This window comes from Podospora pseudopauciseta, assembly GCF_035222475.1.
Source record: "Podospora pseudopauciseta strain CBS 411.78 chromosome 2 map unlocalized CBS411.78m_2, whole genome shotgun sequence".
In the NCBI taxonomy this organism is placed as follows: domain Eukaryota; kingdom Fungi; phylum Ascomycota; class Sordariomycetes; order Sordariales; family Podosporaceae; genus Podospora; species Podospora pseudopauciseta.
Window position 1 is genome coordinate 1,704,845 of NW_026946663.1, and position 17,119 is coordinate 1,721,963.

At 52.8% G+C, this 17,119-nt stretch overlaps 3 protein-coding genes across 3 annotated transcripts; 2 read left to right on the forward strand and 1 right to left on the reverse strand.

Annotated features, from left to right (window-relative positions):
• The first annotated feature begins 5,093 nt into the window (after positions 1-5,093).
• On the forward strand, positions 5,094-7,893 carry ARB1 (ABC transporter ATP-binding protein arb1). The gene is made up of 3 exons (XM_062909479.1): positions 5,094-6,173; positions 6,231-7,372; positions 7,429-7,893. Exons 1-3 carry the CDS (start codon positions 5,544-5,546, stop codon positions 7,553-7,555), a joined length of 1,899 nt encoding a protein of 632 aa, XP_062768268.1. The 5' UTR covers positions 5,094-5,543; the 3' UTR covers positions 7,556-7,893.
• A 392-nt stretch (positions 7,894-8,285) lies between these two features.
• On the forward strand, positions 8,286-15,596 carry INO80 (putative DNA helicase ino80). Its single transcript, XM_062909480.1, is given in 5 exon segments — positions 8,286-8,867; positions 8,882-9,784; positions 10,078-10,434; positions 10,507-14,824; positions 14,888-15,596. 4 exon segments carry the CDS (start codon positions 9,101-9,103, stop codon positions 15,058-15,060), a joined length of 5,532 nt encoding a protein of 1,843 aa, XP_062768269.1. The 5' UTR covers positions 8,286-8,867; positions 8,882-9,100; the 3' UTR covers positions 15,061-15,596.
• On the reverse strand, positions 15,346-16,869 carry QC763_204420 (uncharacterized protein). Its single transcript, XM_062909481.1, has 2 exons — positions 15,836-16,869; positions 15,346-15,763 (listed from the first exon to the last, which is right to left on the reverse strand). Exons 1-2 carry the CDS (start codon positions 16,785-16,787, stop codon positions 15,693-15,695), a joined length of 1,023 nt encoding a protein of 340 aa, XP_062768270.1. The 5' UTR covers positions 16,788-16,869; the 3' UTR covers positions 15,346-15,692.
• Between the last annotated feature and the right edge of the window lie 250 nt (positions 16,870-17,119).

Below are 17,119 nucleotides of genomic sequence, written 5' to 3' on the forward strand. Positions count from 1 at the left end.
CGTGTATCAGGGTAGGCCCCACAGCCATCTTGATATTTTCTCTTCGGTTTACTTTGCAACATGTGAACCATGTCTTCTCACAAATTTGGCATGGTTCTCCGGAAAGCAAGCGCGGTGCAGTTTCCTTTATAATCAATAAGATAGCCGTGAAACAATAAGCGCAAAGACAAAACGAGAAAAAGCTCTTGCCTGGAAGGGTGTTGTGTTGCTGGTCCCCATGCCGAGTGGGTTGTCTTCAGGAGGGAATGTGAAAGGAAGACGGGGAATGGGAGGCTGTTAACCCGGAAGTCAAGGAAACTCTGCAGACGCAAGGAGCTCAAGTCAGCAAAACAACTTAAACCACCCAAGGACTGGATAGAGGAAGTGAAGGTAAGCAACATCAGAACACCGATGCAAAAGCATCATCGGTACGCCAGGTTGGCGTGACCTTAATCTCTTGAGAGGTACCATCATGGAACCCGAAGGATGGAGGGTGTTGAGACCGGAGGGTGTCCTACCGGCTTGTGGTGTTTCTAGCGTGTGGGAAGCTCGTCGGGATCTGTCAGAGACCCGAAAGGTTAACAAAGCCGTCAAGCACACCAGCTTGAAGGTGCAGCTAGAAAAGAGGGCTCCATCAGAGCGACAAGTGTTGTTTCATGATCACCTCTGTGTGGTGTGATGCTCAAATGGAATGAGTACACATATATGAGTGTGTCATCATGAATGTCGGAGGCATGGCGGTAAGGGAAAGGGGTGGTGTTCTCACCTTTGAAGGGAGTTCTGTCTCGTAGGTAGACACGTGGGCATCGATCTCGGCTTCATCTGCTTTGGCAACAGACACCAGAGGTTAGTAAAGTAATCTTCTCAAATTGTGCTGGGCGAGCAATCAGGAGAGACAGCTCAGTCAAAATAAACTGTGCTTATAAATGAACATCATATGCACGCCAATGAAGGGGTGGTTGTTCAGTCTTGATTTTCTCATCATGAGAGTCTTGGTGAGTGAAGGAGAGAGGTAAGGACTTACTTGGTCGGTTTCTTGCCTGGGGCTCGTCTATGTATGCTGCTCAAGATCCACCAAGTTGTTAGCATGGCTCTCTTGGGGCTGGGAGGGGCCGGGAGAAGATACTTGCCTTGCTGCTGAACTCACCTCAATCTACTGAAGCACCAATGACCAAGGTAGGTAGTCAGTGCTGAAACACCAAAAGTTAGCAAGGCTCCAAAGCCAAGAGTGAAAAGAGGCGGGTGAAGATGGCTCTGTCAGATCTACTGCGAACGGCAATCATGGCATGCCCACCAGCAACGGGCGTGATGCTCAGAGAGCGATTCGTGTCATCATAGGAGCCGGGGTTGGAAATATGCTTGGCAGTGGTCTCGGTAGTGTCATGACACTTACTTGTTGAGGGAGCGCGAGGTGAAGAGGGGTTGGTCTGTCAAAACACCAGATGTCAGCAGGATCGTCAAAGTCAAACGTCATAAAAGACGGGAAGAGATAGCTCTGTCAGATCAAGTTCCATGTAATCATGTTGTTACCACCGAGAATGGGTGGTATGCTCAGTACAACACTGTTTGGTCATCACACGAGCCGGGGTTGGGAGTGTGCCGGGAGGAGTGCCAGGGGCATGACACTTACTCGGTGAGAGAGACTGGTGGGAGAGACTGGTGGGAGAACTTAATGTCATGAGGATGTTCATCTGTCCAAGAAACACAGGTTAGCAAGATCTCCGTCAAGAATAGCTAGGTGAAGAAATGAGAAAGACGTTCAGTCAGATGAAAACTACATATTTTGGGAGTCCATCCTCTCCACACCAATGCTGGGGGTGAGTTGACAAAGTTTTTATCATCATGGTCACTGTGAAATGATCACAACGAGAAAGAAGCCAACGCATTCGCTGCTCACTTTTTGGTATGATGATGTGGATGGGAGGTTGGGATGTTTGGGTGCCTGGCATGTTGCAAATTAGCTCTGTACCAAAGCCAGGAAGGTCAAGAACAATCAATAGGAAGTGTAGTTGACTGTGTCAGAGAAACGAGTAGAAGTGTCAATCATATGGGTCGGAATCACCCAGAGCTCTCAGTGTTCAATGTGTTTTAATCATCATGGTGTTGGTGCCAAATGATGCTGCGAAGGAAGACTTACCGGCTTCTGGCCACGATAGCCGTAGTGTCTGAACTCCGAGTATCTGTGTTGTTCCATGGCCGGCTGTGTCATCGAGTAGAGGTGATCAGGTAAAGAGGCTATGATGTCAAGAGATCATTCAGATGAAAAAAGTACGACTCGTCAAGAACATCATGGTGTGATGGTCACAACAAAATGTCATCATTCAAGCTGAAGTGTTGAGGGGCATTGAAACCAAGGGAGTGGATTCTACTTCTTGCTGTGATCGTCATCATCGTCGTCTTCGGCTATGTTTAGACCACGGCAGTCAGCTCTCTGACGAAAGACATCATGTCAACAGGAATAAGGGAGGGGGGGGGGGTGACCTCCTCAGAGCAAGCAAGTAGAAATCAACTCATGCCCGTGTCGGGGCAGTGATCATGAAGCGAGTGTTGTCATCATGATGGCCGCTAGAAGTGTGTAGGTGAGAATAGTGATGTGAGATACTGACCTAATGAGCATGGCAGCAGGGTTGAAAATCCAGAGCTATCATTTCCTTGTTGATTCGGAGGAATCGCTGGCATCAGGTGGAAGCTCGAAGTGTAGAGGCGTGGTACCCTAGGGTTTGTCCCGAATCTGAATAGAAATATGTCAGCGTATGAACCCAACAGCAAACGAGCTACGATAGACATTGTAGAAGGAAGAGGGCTGTCAGATTATTTGTTAATCTCAGGTGGCCTCTAGAAGGTATGAGACCATCGAATATAGAGAAGATAATCAAACTCATCATGAAGCTGTGGAATAGAGACAAATCTCGGACTGGGATCACTTGCCTGCTCCGGTTTGTCTTGCCTCTTCATGTGCCAAATGACCATGACCGACATCGTTGGGAATTGACCTGTGCCTCGATCTGCTTGGGAAGGGAAGCAGTGAATCGTGACCGAAACAGTACTTGTCAGTAATCCACGCGAGGTGAGGATGGTGTCGACTGTCTCCCTGGAGGGAGTCGAAGGATCATGTGGTTGGAAAACAATTGGTAGATTGTCACGAGAAAAAGGTAGCAGGTCAGATATCTCAAGAGTCAATGGCTAATAGGAGAGGAGTGACGAAAGGCTTGTCAGAGCATGCTTGTGTGCTTCAAAGTCGGGAAACTCAGTCCCAAATCCCATTTCGGTCATCATGTTGGCTGCAATGTCTTGTAGGGCTGCGATAGGTTTTCTCTTGACATACCGACTAAGGACATGGGAACAATGCCATTGAGGCATATGGGAAAACTTATGGTGATCAGATCGAGTCCTGATCAATGTGACGATGATCAGCCCATGGGTCTATTGGAAAGGCAAAGAGAAGATGGATAGACATACCAATGGCGATGATGATTAGGCGAGTACTTAGGACGATGGAGTTGCTCAGAGCGATCCAAACTGGTTGCTCGAGTACCGTAGTCTTGGTCTGACGAAATAAGAAAGAAGTCGCCCACGCCTACAAGGTCAGAAAGACGATGGGGTGGACAAGCGAGGGGTCCAGAAATGGGGAGCCAGAGGCATGGGCCTGGGGGGTCTCGGCGAGGGGACAAGCTGCCGCATCCTTCCGGTTTTACAAGAAATCTCGATACGGGTTCTCTTCAAATAGAAGACAGCGGAAAGCAACAGAGAATATGCTGATACATAGGCCTTCTCCCAATGTGGAAGGCGAGTTTTACGGCCATCTACAAGGAGAGAATCAGTAGGAATGAACGGGATAGGGAGTCGACGATCACGAAGGGCATGAAAATGTATCACTGAACATAGGAATGCCTGATATGCGGATCATACTGAAATAGGGATCTCAGAGCCATGGAGTGACATCTTACGTAGAGTTACGAACCGAAATACCAAGGATTGATTGCCTTATGGAAACGAACAAATTGATCACGATCAGCACCACTAGTTTGCAGCAGCTTCACCGGAATTGTCAACAGAGGTATGTCGAAAGACCCCAGCTCCAATAACCTAGGATAGCGCTCAGATTCATGCAGAGAGAATCCGGTGTTAGCGAGGGCATTCCCTTCAAATACCCAGGCGGCTTTGCCATTTGCGAACAGCCCGAAAAATAGGATGGCACTGTGGTAGTTGTTATGATGTTGATAGAAAAACCACATCCACACGCCCTCCTATCAGAAAATATAAATGCTGTTCAGATGAGGCTAGTTAACTAGATCACGCATACATTAAGGACTTGGGCCTACGATGCGTGCCAAAGTGGGGTAGCCCAGTTGCAACTTGTAAAGACCCGCTTTGGTGGGCATTGAAGCTGCGTTCGATCATTTCAGACACATTAAAAACAACGTTAAACGACTGTCGCAGCACATAGCCCCAGATCAAATTACATGCCCGTACAGTTGCAACCATACGCAGCCAACCCAGCCCCTTTTTTGGCGCTCGGGCCATGTGAAGTAAACAAAGGAGCACTCAGGGGCTACGGCATGCTCGGGTTTGTCTACAGCTCCCAGTTCTAAAAATCGGCATATGCCGAGAAAGTGAAGCCAAAAGTAAGTCTCAGTGATAATGTAGCCACGTTTGCATTTCTTTTCTCTTTGTTAGTGCACATCTCATCCCTCTCAACAGCCAGGTTCCATTTCTGCTCTGATTAGTTCAAATCGAATGGTACGTTTATGTCTGCACTTTATGTAATTTGAGTATTCAACAGCCTCATGTGAAGGGCCGTTGAAACCGGCAGAGCAGGGGCTGATGCTTTAAAGCTTGGTACTTGCATTGGGGGCTTCCAACATTATCTATCTCTCTCCTTCAGCTTCATCCCATGTGGTGATGGCCGCAGTTGGACATGAGATGACATCTGCCCGCAGCTGGCTGACAACTGAAGAGGCTATGCACCATGACTAAACTGGATCCTTGGCCGCCTCTGTGTGACGTCAATTGCCAACAGGTTGTGAAGAAAGGGGCAAAAAGAGCTGACCTGACTCGAAGGGTAAAGTCAACTGGTATATAGTGAACTGGTAGCAGTGGTAGTATAAGAATGGGATACAAAGACTCCGGAGGCGGCAGGTTTCGGTCAAAAATATCACTGACAGGGCCTTTTTTGTGTCGCTGACAACAATTGACGGCAACTTCTGATTGTGCCCATTGGTTGGTGGTCTGTGCCACATCACAGTTTGTTGCCTTGGCGCCTGAACAACTAAGCCAAGCGACGAGCGGTCAGGTTGTTATCGGTTATCAGAATTTTTTTGAAAATCTAAGCCCCACCAAAGAAGTGCGGCTTCCCCTCCCCCACCTTCCCACTGATTCAAACCTACCACAGGGCAAAGGCGCAGCAAACCAACCCTGAACTAAACTCTCTTGTTGCCTCCTGGTACTAGTTGGCTTGCCTGCGAAGGAACAAAGGACGTCGCATATTTTTTTTTCTGCCCGTTCTTTCGTTTTGGATTTTTGATCCATCAAACCCATCTATCTTCCAGCATCCACAGCACAACATGGCTCCCTCGTCGTCCAAGGAAAAGCGTCTGGCGAAGCGTGCCGCTGAGGGCAAGGAGAAGAAGACTGTTGCCTCGCGCTCCAAGGCCAACTCAAAGACTGCCAGCGCTGCCGCTTCCGTCAACGGCGATGAGCCTGAACTCGACGCCCATGGCAACCCCATCGTGTCGGACGAGCCAGCCACCTCGGCCGACAAGATGGATGAAGTAAAGCGCCTTGCCGACCAGATGGACAAGCATGGACTTTCCGACCGTGTCACCACTGGTGTTCTGGCCTCTACCGCCGCCAGCAAGGACGTCAAGATCACCAGTACCAGTTTGGTGTTCCATGGCCGTGTGCTCATTCAAGATGGCACTCTGGAATTGACCATGGGCCGCCGGTACGGTCTGTTGGGTGAGAACGGTTGCGGCAAAAGTACCCTCCTCAAGGCTATCGCTGCCCGCGAGTATCCCATTCCAGAACACGTTGATATCTACCTTCTGAACGAGGGCGCTCCCCCATCAGAGCTGGGTGCTTTGGAGTGGGTCGTCAAGGAGGCCGAGAACGAGATGGACCGTCTCGATAAGTTGGCCGAGAAGCTCCTCGAAGAGGAGGGCCCCGAGTCTCCTGTCCTGATGGATCTTTATGAGGTACGAACACCTCCCTCACCGCGCTCTCGGCTATACATAAGCTAACCTCATTGATAGCACATGGACAAGATGGATCCCTCCACCTTCGCTACCCGCGCTGCCCTCATTCTTACCGGTCTGGGCTTCAACAAGGTCACCATCCACAAGAAGACCAAGGACATGTCCGGTGGGTGGAGGATGCGTGTCGCCCTTGGCAAGGCTCTTTTCGTGAGACCTTCCCTTCTCCTTCTCGACGACCCCACGGCCCATTTGGATCTTGAGGCCTGCGTGTGGCTGGAGGAATACCTCAAGAAGTGGGACCGCACTCTTGTCTTGGTTTCCCACTCCATGGATTTCCTCAACGGTGTGTGCACAAACATGATCGACATGAGGGAGAAGAAGCTGCTCTACTATGGCGGTAACTACGACTCGTACATCAAGACCCGCTCCGAACAGGAGACCAACCAGGCGAAGGCGTACCAGAAGCAGCAAGACGAAATCGCACACATCAAGAAGTTCATTGCCAGTGCTGGTACCTACGCCAACTTGGTCAGACAAGCAAAGTCTCGTCAAAAGATCTTGGACAAGATGGAGGCCGATGGTTTCATCCAGCCCGTCCACCAGGACAGAGTCTTCACCTTCCGTTTCGCCGATGTCGAGAAGCTGCCTCCCCCAGTTCTGTCTTTCGACGATGTCAGCTTCTCCTACTCGGGAGATGCCAAGGATGATTTGTACAAGCACATCGACCTCGGTTTCGACATGGACTCCCGTACTGCCTTGGTCGGGCCCAACGGTGTTGGCAAGTCTACTCTTCTCCGGCTGATGACTGGCAAGCTTTCTCCTAGAGAAGGTGTGGTGTCGCGTCACACTCACTTGAAGCTGGGTCTGTACTCGCAGCACTCGGCGGAGCAGCTTGATCTCACAAAGTCTGCTTTGGACTTTGTGCGTGACAAGTACTCGGATAAATCCCAAGACTACCAGTACTGGAGACAGCAGCTGGGCAAGTATGGTCTTTCGGGCGAGTCTCAGACTTCTCTGATCGGTACCCTGTCTGACGGACAACGGTCCCGTATCGTGTTCGCTCTGTTGGCCATTGAAAGCCCCAACATGTTGTTGCTGGACGAGCCTACCAACGGTCTTGATATTCCCACTATTGACAGTTTGGCGGATGCCATCAACGCTTACAGCGGAGGTGTCATTGTCGTCAGTCACGATTTCAGGTACGTCGAAGCTCTGATGGCTAATTTGTAGGATTTGATTGCTGACATGTCTCCAGACTACTCGACAAGATTGCCAAGCAGATTCTCGTGTGCGAGAACAAGACCATTAAGCAATGGGATGGTTCGATCGGCGACTACAAGAACTATCTTCGCAAGAAGATGGTGGCTTCGGGCGCTGTCTGAGTTGGCTAGATTTTGTTTTTGCCTCTTTTTACATGAGAATGACATGGGCGAGGTTGCGCTGCAGCTGAGACGGCCTCAGGTAAGCCTCTTCTCACACCAATCACGCGGCTGCCAGAGGGGAATTCTGGAGTATATGGGATGGGAGTTGACCGGGAAAGTGTCAAATCTCCTGCAAGCATAAACGGTGGTGGCTGGGTTGGGTTGGTTTGATGACAGCGATGAGGTTTCTTTCTGGGCCGGATAGACTTTTGTTTTCACGTTTCGCGATTCTCCAGCCGTTCATTAGATGCATTCGCGCTCAGATAGCGAGTAATGACGGAAAAGTTATGATCGATTCGGTTCGTCAGGTAGTTGTGTGTGCCAGTTTTCATATATGTGTGATTGGTGAAGTGGTGGGTGTCCGGGACAATATGAGGGCATTCGCAACATGATGTCTGAGGGCTGTGCCGAGGCGGTGGGTCGAAGAAGATCACTGGGAAGGAAACAATTGATTGTAGTTTTGGGCATCAACAGGCGGATCTTGGGATGCCGGTTCGGATTCTTTTGGTGTCTGGTGAGACTTTTCCCAGTGCCGCTGTGGTGTGTGTTGCATGGCTGGGGCAACTGCAGCAGCGGCAGGCGGATACCTCGCGCCGGGGCTGAAATGGGACTTCCTTGCCAGCACCCCTGACTGGGCATGGGGGAGGGGGTGGTTATAGCGTTGTTATCTGATAAAAGGGGTTGGCTGTTGGACTTACACTAACATGGAAGGGGGTGTCAGATTAGTGAGCCCTGCTGACGTCTTTCAGCGCGTGGGACCAGCTTGTCTCGATCTGGCTGGACGCCTGGGGGGCCTGCTTTTCCGGGGGGACGGGGGACCACTGATGGATGGATCACCTTCGCGAGAGCTGCGAGGAAGCGGGTTGTCAAAGGGGATTTTGGGGGGAAGACTTTGCTGCACACACCAACGCAGCAAAAGCCCAGATGTGGCCAAATCGAGAATGAGCAGTCGGGTCTGGCAACACCGCTGCTGGCTCATGGATCCATTCATCTCCAACCCAACACCATTCCTTCCCCTTCGTCCATTCCCATTCCCATCACCATCACCACCGCCATCATAACCACCATCGTCCTCCACCACATCATACCCTTGTCGCTGTCGCCGTCCAGCTCCCATCGGCGCCCAGCTTTTTGTTGATTGCCCTGTATTTTTCTCCCCTTTGGTGATTGCTTCCACCCATCACCTTCTTTTTTCTCACCAACCCCGAGCCCACCCGGTGTTCCATCCGATCTCGTTGCGATACCCTCATCATCCACGCGCCCGCATCCGCGCGCCCGCATCTGCGCCAACACTGCCGCTGACCTCCTGTTCCCCCCCTAGCGATCTCGGAGCCGTCTCTCTAGAGCAGATTGTCAGAAGCCAGAAGAGTGCAGGTCACCCTTTTCTTTAGTTTAAACAGACTTGCCGATAGCTTCGTAATTCCTCGACGGGACGCGTGCTAGGTGGGCAAAAAAGTGTCGATGAATGCACATGAATTGTAAAAACTACACAGTAACAGAAGCACCATGGACGGGCGGGACCACTTCTCGACCGTGCTGCAACGGCCGCCTCACTTTGACGAGGACGGCAGTAATGGCAATGGCGGCGGCAGTGCAAACGAAGATCGCGGACCGCGTGGAGGGCTGCGCGACATCTTGAATCCAGTGAGCTCTGCCTCGCAGCCAGCGTCAGCTCTTGGGCCGCCAGGAACCCCCGGAGCACCCACGCCTCCACGGCCGCACTCGTCCTTCAGTCTAAGATCACCAACACAAGGTGACTATCACACGCCGAACCCCTACTCTACCTCGCCTGGCAACCATCCCTCGGGCTCTCGTTCCATCCTCAGCAATCCCGTGGCAGGAGCCTCGATTTCGGCAGCCTCCTTCCCACCACCACCACCACCGCCGCCTCCACCACTGTCGGCATCGCTGCAGGCACCGCCGGCCATTGCATCGCCATTGACGACACAACAACACCCGCCGCCCGTATCGCCGCTGCACGCGCCGCACGTGTACTACTCGTCCGAGATTCGAGATCGTGATCGAGACAGAGGCAGAGACAGAGACAATCGCGACCCGGTTCTCGAAAAGTCGGCGGGCAGCAGCTTCTACGACCCGACGGCGGATTCAACAAAGAAAGAGCGCGAGCGCAGGGTTTCGGACACGGGCTCCTCCTCCTGGCGCAACGCGACGCAGAGCTCGACACCAAAGGTAAGTAAGCTTTGGGCCCCCTCCCCAAAATACCAAAACCATTCCATTCCCAGACACGGCCAAGCATCATTGAAGAGCAAAGTGCAATTTGCCCGCCCTGTTGCCTTTTTGCATCTCCCTAATATTATATCATCGCGTCTCCCTCCCCAATCGCTGCATCAACACTTGACAATTTTTCCCGCCCTGGCCGGCGACTCCCTCTTCACCTCAGCATTCACCACCCAACCAAGCCCTATCAGCCCGCGCCTGCTTGATTGACGTCGACTAATTTTTTTTACACCACGCCACTCCAGGCTCGCGACTCGTACAATTATTCCCAATCATCCGACTATTACACCGCGAACAACATCGCCACATCCTCCGCCAGCAACCACCAGGGCGGCATCATCAACGGCGCCAGCTACGCATCCCATGCGACTTCATCCCTCTCACGAAGTCCCGTCTCTCAGTACCATCCTGCTCCCACTGCAGGATCCATCAGTCCATCAGCACCTGCATCGGCTCGACTTGGTGCCATTTCATCGCCCAGTCTGAGGCACAGCCAGATGCCCCCTTCCACCATCAACGGGACCACTCCAACTGCGTTGCCTGTCCTCGCACGGAGCGGGTCCCCAACCCCATCATCATCTAAGGGCCAGGGCGTCTCAGGTGTAGGTTGGGACCGTTTGCTCCATCAAATAAGATTCAGCCTCAAGCTAACAATTTACCCACCGCCAATACAGACTCCAAGTCGTGCCGCAGGTGTCATGTCCTTTTCCAACATCCTCTCCGAACCTGTCTCGCGACCCAGAGCGACCTCGCCATCTACCACCGACGATACCCCCATCCAAGTGGAAAGAACCGGAACCGTCGACAAGGCTGACCGCGAGAAAAAGCCAAGAAAGACCATCAAGTCGCGTGTTTCCGAAATGAAGGGTGTCGAGTCGACGCCCAAGGCGTCCAGAAAGACCGCGTCCAAACCCGAGACCCCGGCTTCCGGTCCACGACTTCCAGCGAAACGATCGGCCAACGGGCTTACGAAGCAAAAGTCCTTCTCTGCCGACAAAGAAAGGAAGATTCAAGAGGAAATGCAGCAGCTCGACTCTTGGGACCCACCAGAACACAAATGGGAAGATGAATTTGAAGAGTATCAACGACGGAGCAAGCGCCGCCGACTGGAGCTGGCCCAGTTGGATCTCAGCCACAAGCAGGCGCGCAGAGATGACTTGGCCCAGTCGCAAGGTTTCAAGCTCAAGTTGCATGCCGATCTTGGGAAACGGCGATTCGATGACCTTCACTACGACGAAGCATTGCAAGAGGTGCGACAGCGAGAAGTCCAGTTGGAGAAGGAGCGGAAGAAGGACATGCAGCGAAAGAGGCGTCGGGAGAAGTCCATGGCTCTTACCCTCGAGCTCAAGAATTCTGCTCTCAAGCGGGCCACTATTGCCCAGAGCGAGGCAGAGCGCCTGCGGTACATGAAGGAAGCGGAACGAGCCGAGAAGAAAGTTCAGCAGACCAAATACATCTTGCAGAATGGCCTCAAAGGTCCTCCCCGCAGTTCGAGCGCTCTCGAGCCCAATCTCGAGGGCGGTACCATGGCGACTTTCCAGGCCGAAAACATGGAACCTGGCAAGGCCAAGGGCAAGGGTCGCGCCGGTGGTCGACTCAAGAAGTCCAAGGAGCAGAAGCAGGCAGAGAAGGACAGTGCCGAAGCTGCCCAGGCCGCTCTCGATGCCGGGAAGGAGCTTCCCACCAAGGAGGAGACGAGCAAGATTCGACTCAAGATCACCAAACAGCCCGTCACCGATTCCGAGAAGGACAAGGAAACCAAGGAGCCCAAGGACTCCAAGAAGGAAAAGGTGGTCGAGGAGCCAAAGGATCCGTTGGAGATGCGGTTCCAGTCCAAGGGCTTTAACCAGATCTACGACCAGATCTGGCGTGACCTTGCCCGGAAGGATGTCAACAAGGTCTACAGGCTCGCCACTGACTCATATTCCACCAAGGCATCCAACCTCAAGAAGACCGCCATTTTGGCGTCCAAGGAAGCAAAGCGATGGCAGCTCCGCACCAACAAGGGTACCAAAGACCTTCAAGCTCGTGCCAAGCGTGTCATGAGAGACATGATGGGCTTCTGGAAACGGAACGAACGCGAGGAGCGCGACCTCCGCAAGGCCGCCGAGAAACAGGAGCTCGAGAACGCGAAGAAGGAGGAAGCCGACCGTGAAGCGGCTCGTCAAAAGAGGAAGCTCAACTTCCTGATCTCGCAGACCGAAATCTACTCTCACTTCATTGGCAAGAAGATCAAGACAAACGAGGTGGAGCGCAGCACGGACCGACCCGAGATTGCTGATGCGGACCAAAACCAAATCCCCGAAACGTCGCTTGATATCGAGGAGCCTACTGGTCCGGTTGGCTCCAAGGTTACCAACTTTGAAAATCTTGATTTCGACGAGGCCGATGAATCGACCCTCAAGGCTGCGGCCATGGCCAATGCGCAGAACGCCATTGAGGAAGCGCAAAAGAAGGCGCGGGACTTCAACAAGGACGCCAACCTGGACGAGGATGGAGAGATGAACTTCCAGAACCCCACTGGTATGGGCGATGTGGAGATTGACCAGCCGAAGCTGCTCAACTGCCAGCTGAAGGAATATCAGCTCAAGGGTCTCAATTGGCTCGTCAATCTGTACGAGCAAGGCATCAACGGCATCCTCGCCGACGAAATGGGTCTGGGCAAGACTGTACAGTCCATCTCTGTCATGGCCTACCTCGCCGAGAAGTACGACATTTGGGGTCCGTTCCTTGTCGTTGCGCCGGCTTCTACTCTGCACAACTGGCAACAGGAAATCACCAAGTTCGTCCCAGAGTTCAAGGTGCTGCCATATTGGGGCACCGCTGCCGACCGCAAGGTGCTCCGAAAGTTCTGGGATCGAAAGCACACCACCTACAAGAAGGACGCTGCTTTCCACGTCATGATCACGTCGTACCAGCTTGTCGTGTCCGATGTCGCCTATTTCCAAAAGATGAAGTGGCAGTATATGATCCTCGACGAGGCCCAAGCCATCAAGAGCTCTTCGAGCTCCCGTTGGAAGTGCTTGCTGAGTTTCCACTGCCGCAACCGACTTCTGTTGACCGGTACTCCTATTCAGAACAACATGCAGGAACTTTGGGCCCTCTTGCATTTCATCATGCCGTCCTTGTTTGACTCCCACGACGAGTTCAGCGAATGGTTCTCAAAGGACATCGAATCTCATGCGCAGAGCAACACCAAGCTCAACCAGGACCAGCTGAAGCGTTTGCACATGATTCTCAAGCCATTCATGCTTCGTCGTGTCAAGAAGCATGTCCAAAAGGAATTGGGCGACAAGATTGAACTCGATGTCTTTTGCGATCTGACCTACCGCCAGCGTGCCTTGTATTCGAGCCTTCGCAACCAGATCAGCATTCTTGACCTCATTGAGAAGGCGACCATGGGCGACGACGATTCTTCTAGCTTGATGAATCTCGTTATGCAGTTCCGAAAGGTCTGCAACCACCCCGATCTTTTCGAGAGGGCCGATACCAAGTCGCCATTCTCTTTCGGCTACTTTGCCGAGACGGCCTCTTTTGTCAGAGAGGGCACAAACGTATCAGTTGGTTACTCTGTTCGCAGTTTGATCGACTACGACTTGCCCCGCTTGGTGTGGCAAGAGGGCGGGCGCCTGGACAAGCCCGGGCCTGATAACGCGGTTGCTGGTTTCCGGAGAAAGTACACTGGCGAGCTGTTGAACATTTGGACACCGGAGAACATTCGTGATAGCGTTTCGAATGCCGATCACTTTTCATGGCTTCGATTTGCGGACGCTAGCCCGCAAGAAGCCTACCAGGCTAGTCATCGAGGACTGTTCGAGCGAGCTGTGACGCTTTCAACATCGAAGAACCGGCTCGGGAACATGAACGTCCTCTATCGCGATACAGAAGACGAGAACTGGACTCCGGTCCATGCTCTGTTCCAGATTCAACAACGTACTGACCGCAAGCCTCTTGCCGATATCACTGAGCAAGGTGTCCTTCGCGACCTCATGAATGTGGCGCGCGCTAACTACGCTGATATCGGACTGGGACGACTTGAGCAAGCCGGCCGGCCCCGCGCATCTGCACCGCCCATCGAGGTTTCATGCACCGGCCGCGGCTCGGTTGCGGAGCGTGAGAACATCCTCTTCAACCCTCAGGTACGCAAGGCATTGTACGGACCCACCCCCGTCGAAGAGAAGGCGCTCGTCACCGAAAAGATCCCAATCGAGCGATACCCGCCTCCTGCACTCCTGCCGGCGCCAGACAAGGAGAAGACCCGGTTTACCAACATTGCGGTCCCCTCGATGCGCCGCTTCATTACGGATTCGGGCAAGCTTGCCAAGCTCGACGAGCTCCTGCGGCAGCTGAAGGAGGGCGGTCATCGTGTGCTGCTGTACTTCCAGATGACGCGCATGATCGATCTGATGGAAGAGTATTTGACCTACTGCAACTACAAGTACTGCCGCCTCGATGGTTCAACCAAGCTGGAAGACAGAAGAGATACCGTGTCGGACTTCCAAACCCGGCCCGAGATCTTCATCTTCTTGCTCTCTACCCGTGCTGGTGGTCTTGGTATCAATCTGACCACGGCCGATACTGTCATCTTCTACGACTCTGACTGGAACCCGACCATTGATTCACAGGCCATGGATCGTGCCCATCGTCTTGGTCAGACGAAGCAGGTCACCGTCTATCGTCTCATTACGCGCGGCACCATCGAGGAGCGCATCCGCAAGCGTGCCATGCAGAAGGAAGAGGTGCAGCGCGTCGTCATCACGGGCGGCTCGTCGGCGGGTGGCGCCGGTGTCGACTTCTCTGGACGTAGGGCGCCCGAGAACCGGAACCGCGACATTGCCATGTGGCTTGCGGATGATGAACAGGCCGAGATGATTGAACGCCGCGAGAAGGAATTGCTCGAGAGCGGGGAGTACGACAAGATTCAAAAGAAGCGTGGTGGCAAGCGGAAGCGGGCGGATGCTCCAACCAGCCTGGATGAGATGTATCACGAAGGTGAGTCCATGTTCTCTTTGCCGTTTCTACAGGCCCATGAACTGACCAATATCTACTCTACAGGCGAGGGCCATTTTGATGACAACAAGGGTTCCGGCACAGCCACACCAAACGCCGCCGGAGCCGACGCCGCCGATGTCCGCCCTGGAAAACGCACCAAGCGTGCTCCCACCGGCAAGAAAGCCAAGACAACAAAACAACGGTTGGCGATTGCTGATGGCGAGATCGATATTTGATCACCTACTCTTTCACCTGCAGGACAATATGGTAGCAATAAGCCTGTACCAAGACCAAGCCGCCGTCTACGCACCCCGCCGGTATAGATTTTCTTCTTTTCTTTTTCTTCTTCTTTTGCACACAGCATACGTGGTTGTTGGGTGTATGTAGCCCAGTTCATTAAAGAGCACTGGTAGACACAAAAACGGGAATGGTACTTGGGGCTGGGGAGAGGAGTTCAGGTCAGCTCAAGGGGCAGCAAGCGGATAACAAATGAGGAATGGGTGGAAGGGTCAACTAAAGATGTTCTTGTTGTATTTCTGTAGAATAATTACTTTTGTTTCATGTTGTGTCTTGTTCTTGTGGATGCCGCTGTGGTGGTTTTGTGTAGGATGAGATGTTGTGTCTGATGAAGGGAATTGTGTGTGGGCAATGGAACAAAAGTGGAGAGATGGGGGAGTTTGTCGGCTTGTTGGGGTGGTAGATGGTGGGAGGTGGTCATTTTTGAGACTTCAAGACTTCAAGACAACGATGAAGATGAAGTTGATATTTCCGATCTTTTTCCCTCTATGTTGTGACTATGACTCCCACCCTCTACCGTTTGTCTTTACATCTATCACCCCTCGGCACCGCTTCTCCTCTGGCACCCCATTCAGTCAGTCCATGACCCGGTAATCTCTCGGATCCAAACCCCGACCTTTTCCGCTACGGTCTCGCTGTGATCTGGTTTCATCCCTCTGTCAGCGTACAACCCCCCCCCCCCCCTCTTCTTCCCCATCCGTTTTCGCAACTTACGTATACAAAAAGCATGCGGCACTCCCTCTTCACAAATCGTTGCCTTCGTCCTCCCGTTCTGGTCCTTTTCCCTCCGCTCAATGAACGCGTCCCTCACCTCGTCGGCGACCCAGTGGTCTTTTTTTGCAAAATAGAAATAAAATTTCTCTCCGTTGTGCTCTGTGTCGTCGGCCAAGTGCCAGAGGTCGGAAGACCACTTCTCTTCGGTGATGGTGGACATCTCGTCTTTGCCCATGTGGATCGCCTGCCATATCCCGTCTTGGCTCTGCAGGAAGCTGAGGGTGGTGGATAGAGCGTGGGGGGGCTGTTTCATTATTTTGGAGAGGATGAGGGAAACAATGGGGGTGGGGAGACAGTTGATGATGGATTTGGCGAGGATGTGGGTGTAGGAGTTCAAGAGGGGTTGGGAGGCGATGAAGGAGAGTTTTTGGCCGGAGGGGGAGCGGGCGATGTGGGTTAGGGTTGGGAAGAGGAGGATCGCTGAAGTAAGGTTGAGGAAGGCGGATAAGGGGGTGAGGTGGTGGCGGTGGAAGATTTCGGTTGCTATGTAGGCCCCTACTGAGTGGCCTATTAGGATGCAGGAGGTGAAGGGGGTGGGGGTGTTGAGGGAAACAAGGGTGGAGGTTAGGGAGATGATTTGGTCTTCGAGGGTGAAGGGTTGGGTTGGGAGGTTGGATGGGGGGAGGGTGGTTCCAAAGGGGGGGGAGTGGTCGTGGTCGGAGAAGCCGAGGAGGTTGCGGGTGTAGATGTGGTAGGCGGCCTTGTTGGACGACTCAAGCGTGTCGAGGAGGTGGCGGAGGTGGGTGAGGAAGGGCGTGTAGTAGCTTGCTAGGCCTGGGTTGCCGGTTATGAAGAAAACCAAGCATTGTTTCCGGGAGGGGTTGTTCCGGTTGGGGGAGGGAAATTCCAGGTAGGGAATTGCATCTTGTTTTATTGTTGTGGTGGTTGACATGGCGGGTGATGGTTGTTGTGTGTTGTGCTTTTCGGGGTTGGGGTTGGTGATGCGATGTTGATGTGGTGCTGGTGTTCTGCCGAGGTTTTGTTGGTGGGGGTAGGTGAGTGGGGGTCAACAGCCCTTTAGTTTGTGAAACCCTAACCCGAGCTTGTTAAAGTGCACTACCGAGTACAACATCAAGGTCGCCGGACATTCTGTTGAAAGCCACCTGTTGAATGTGTATTGCGGAATTTAAAGAATTAAAAGCGCTAGCTATGTACAGGAAGAAGATGCCACGGACCCTGCCCGGCTCTGGACACACTGGTTCAACCAGACTGGTAGAACCCTCA

Bases quoted from the DNA above. Each gene is read 5' to 3' on its own strand.
- INO80 (XM_062909480.1), top strand. From the start codon at position 9,101: ATGGACGGGCGGGACCACTTCTCGACCGTGCTGCAACGGCCGCCTCAC. The intron at 9,785-10,077 runs GTAAGTAAGCTT...ACGCCACTCCAG, and splicing joins CGCAGAGCTCGACACCAAAG to GCTCGCGACTCGTACAATTA. The intron at 10,435-10,506 runs GTAGGTTGGGAC...CCGCCAATACAG, and splicing joins AGGGCCAGGGCGTCTCAGGT to ACTCCAAGTCGTGCCGCAGG.
- ARB1 (XM_062909479.1), top strand. From the start codon at position 5,544: ATGGCTCCCTCGTCGTCCAAGGAAAAGCGTCTGGCGAAGCGTGCCGCT. The intron at 6,174-6,230 runs GTACGAACACCT...CCTCATTGATAG, and splicing joins TCCTGATGGATCTTTATGAG to CACATGGACAAGATGGATCC. The intron at 7,373-7,428 runs GTACGTCGAAGC...ACATGTCTCCAG, and splicing joins GTCGTCAGTCACGATTTCAG to ACTACTCGACAAGATTGCCA.
- QC763_204420 (XM_062909481.1), bottom strand. From the start codon at position 16,787: ATGTCAACCACCACAACAATAAAACAAGATGCAATTCCCTACCTGGAA. The intron at 15,764-15,835 runs GTAAGTTGCGAA...GGATGAAACCAG, and splicing joins GCCGCATGCTTTTTGTATAC to ATCACAGCGAGACCGTAGCG.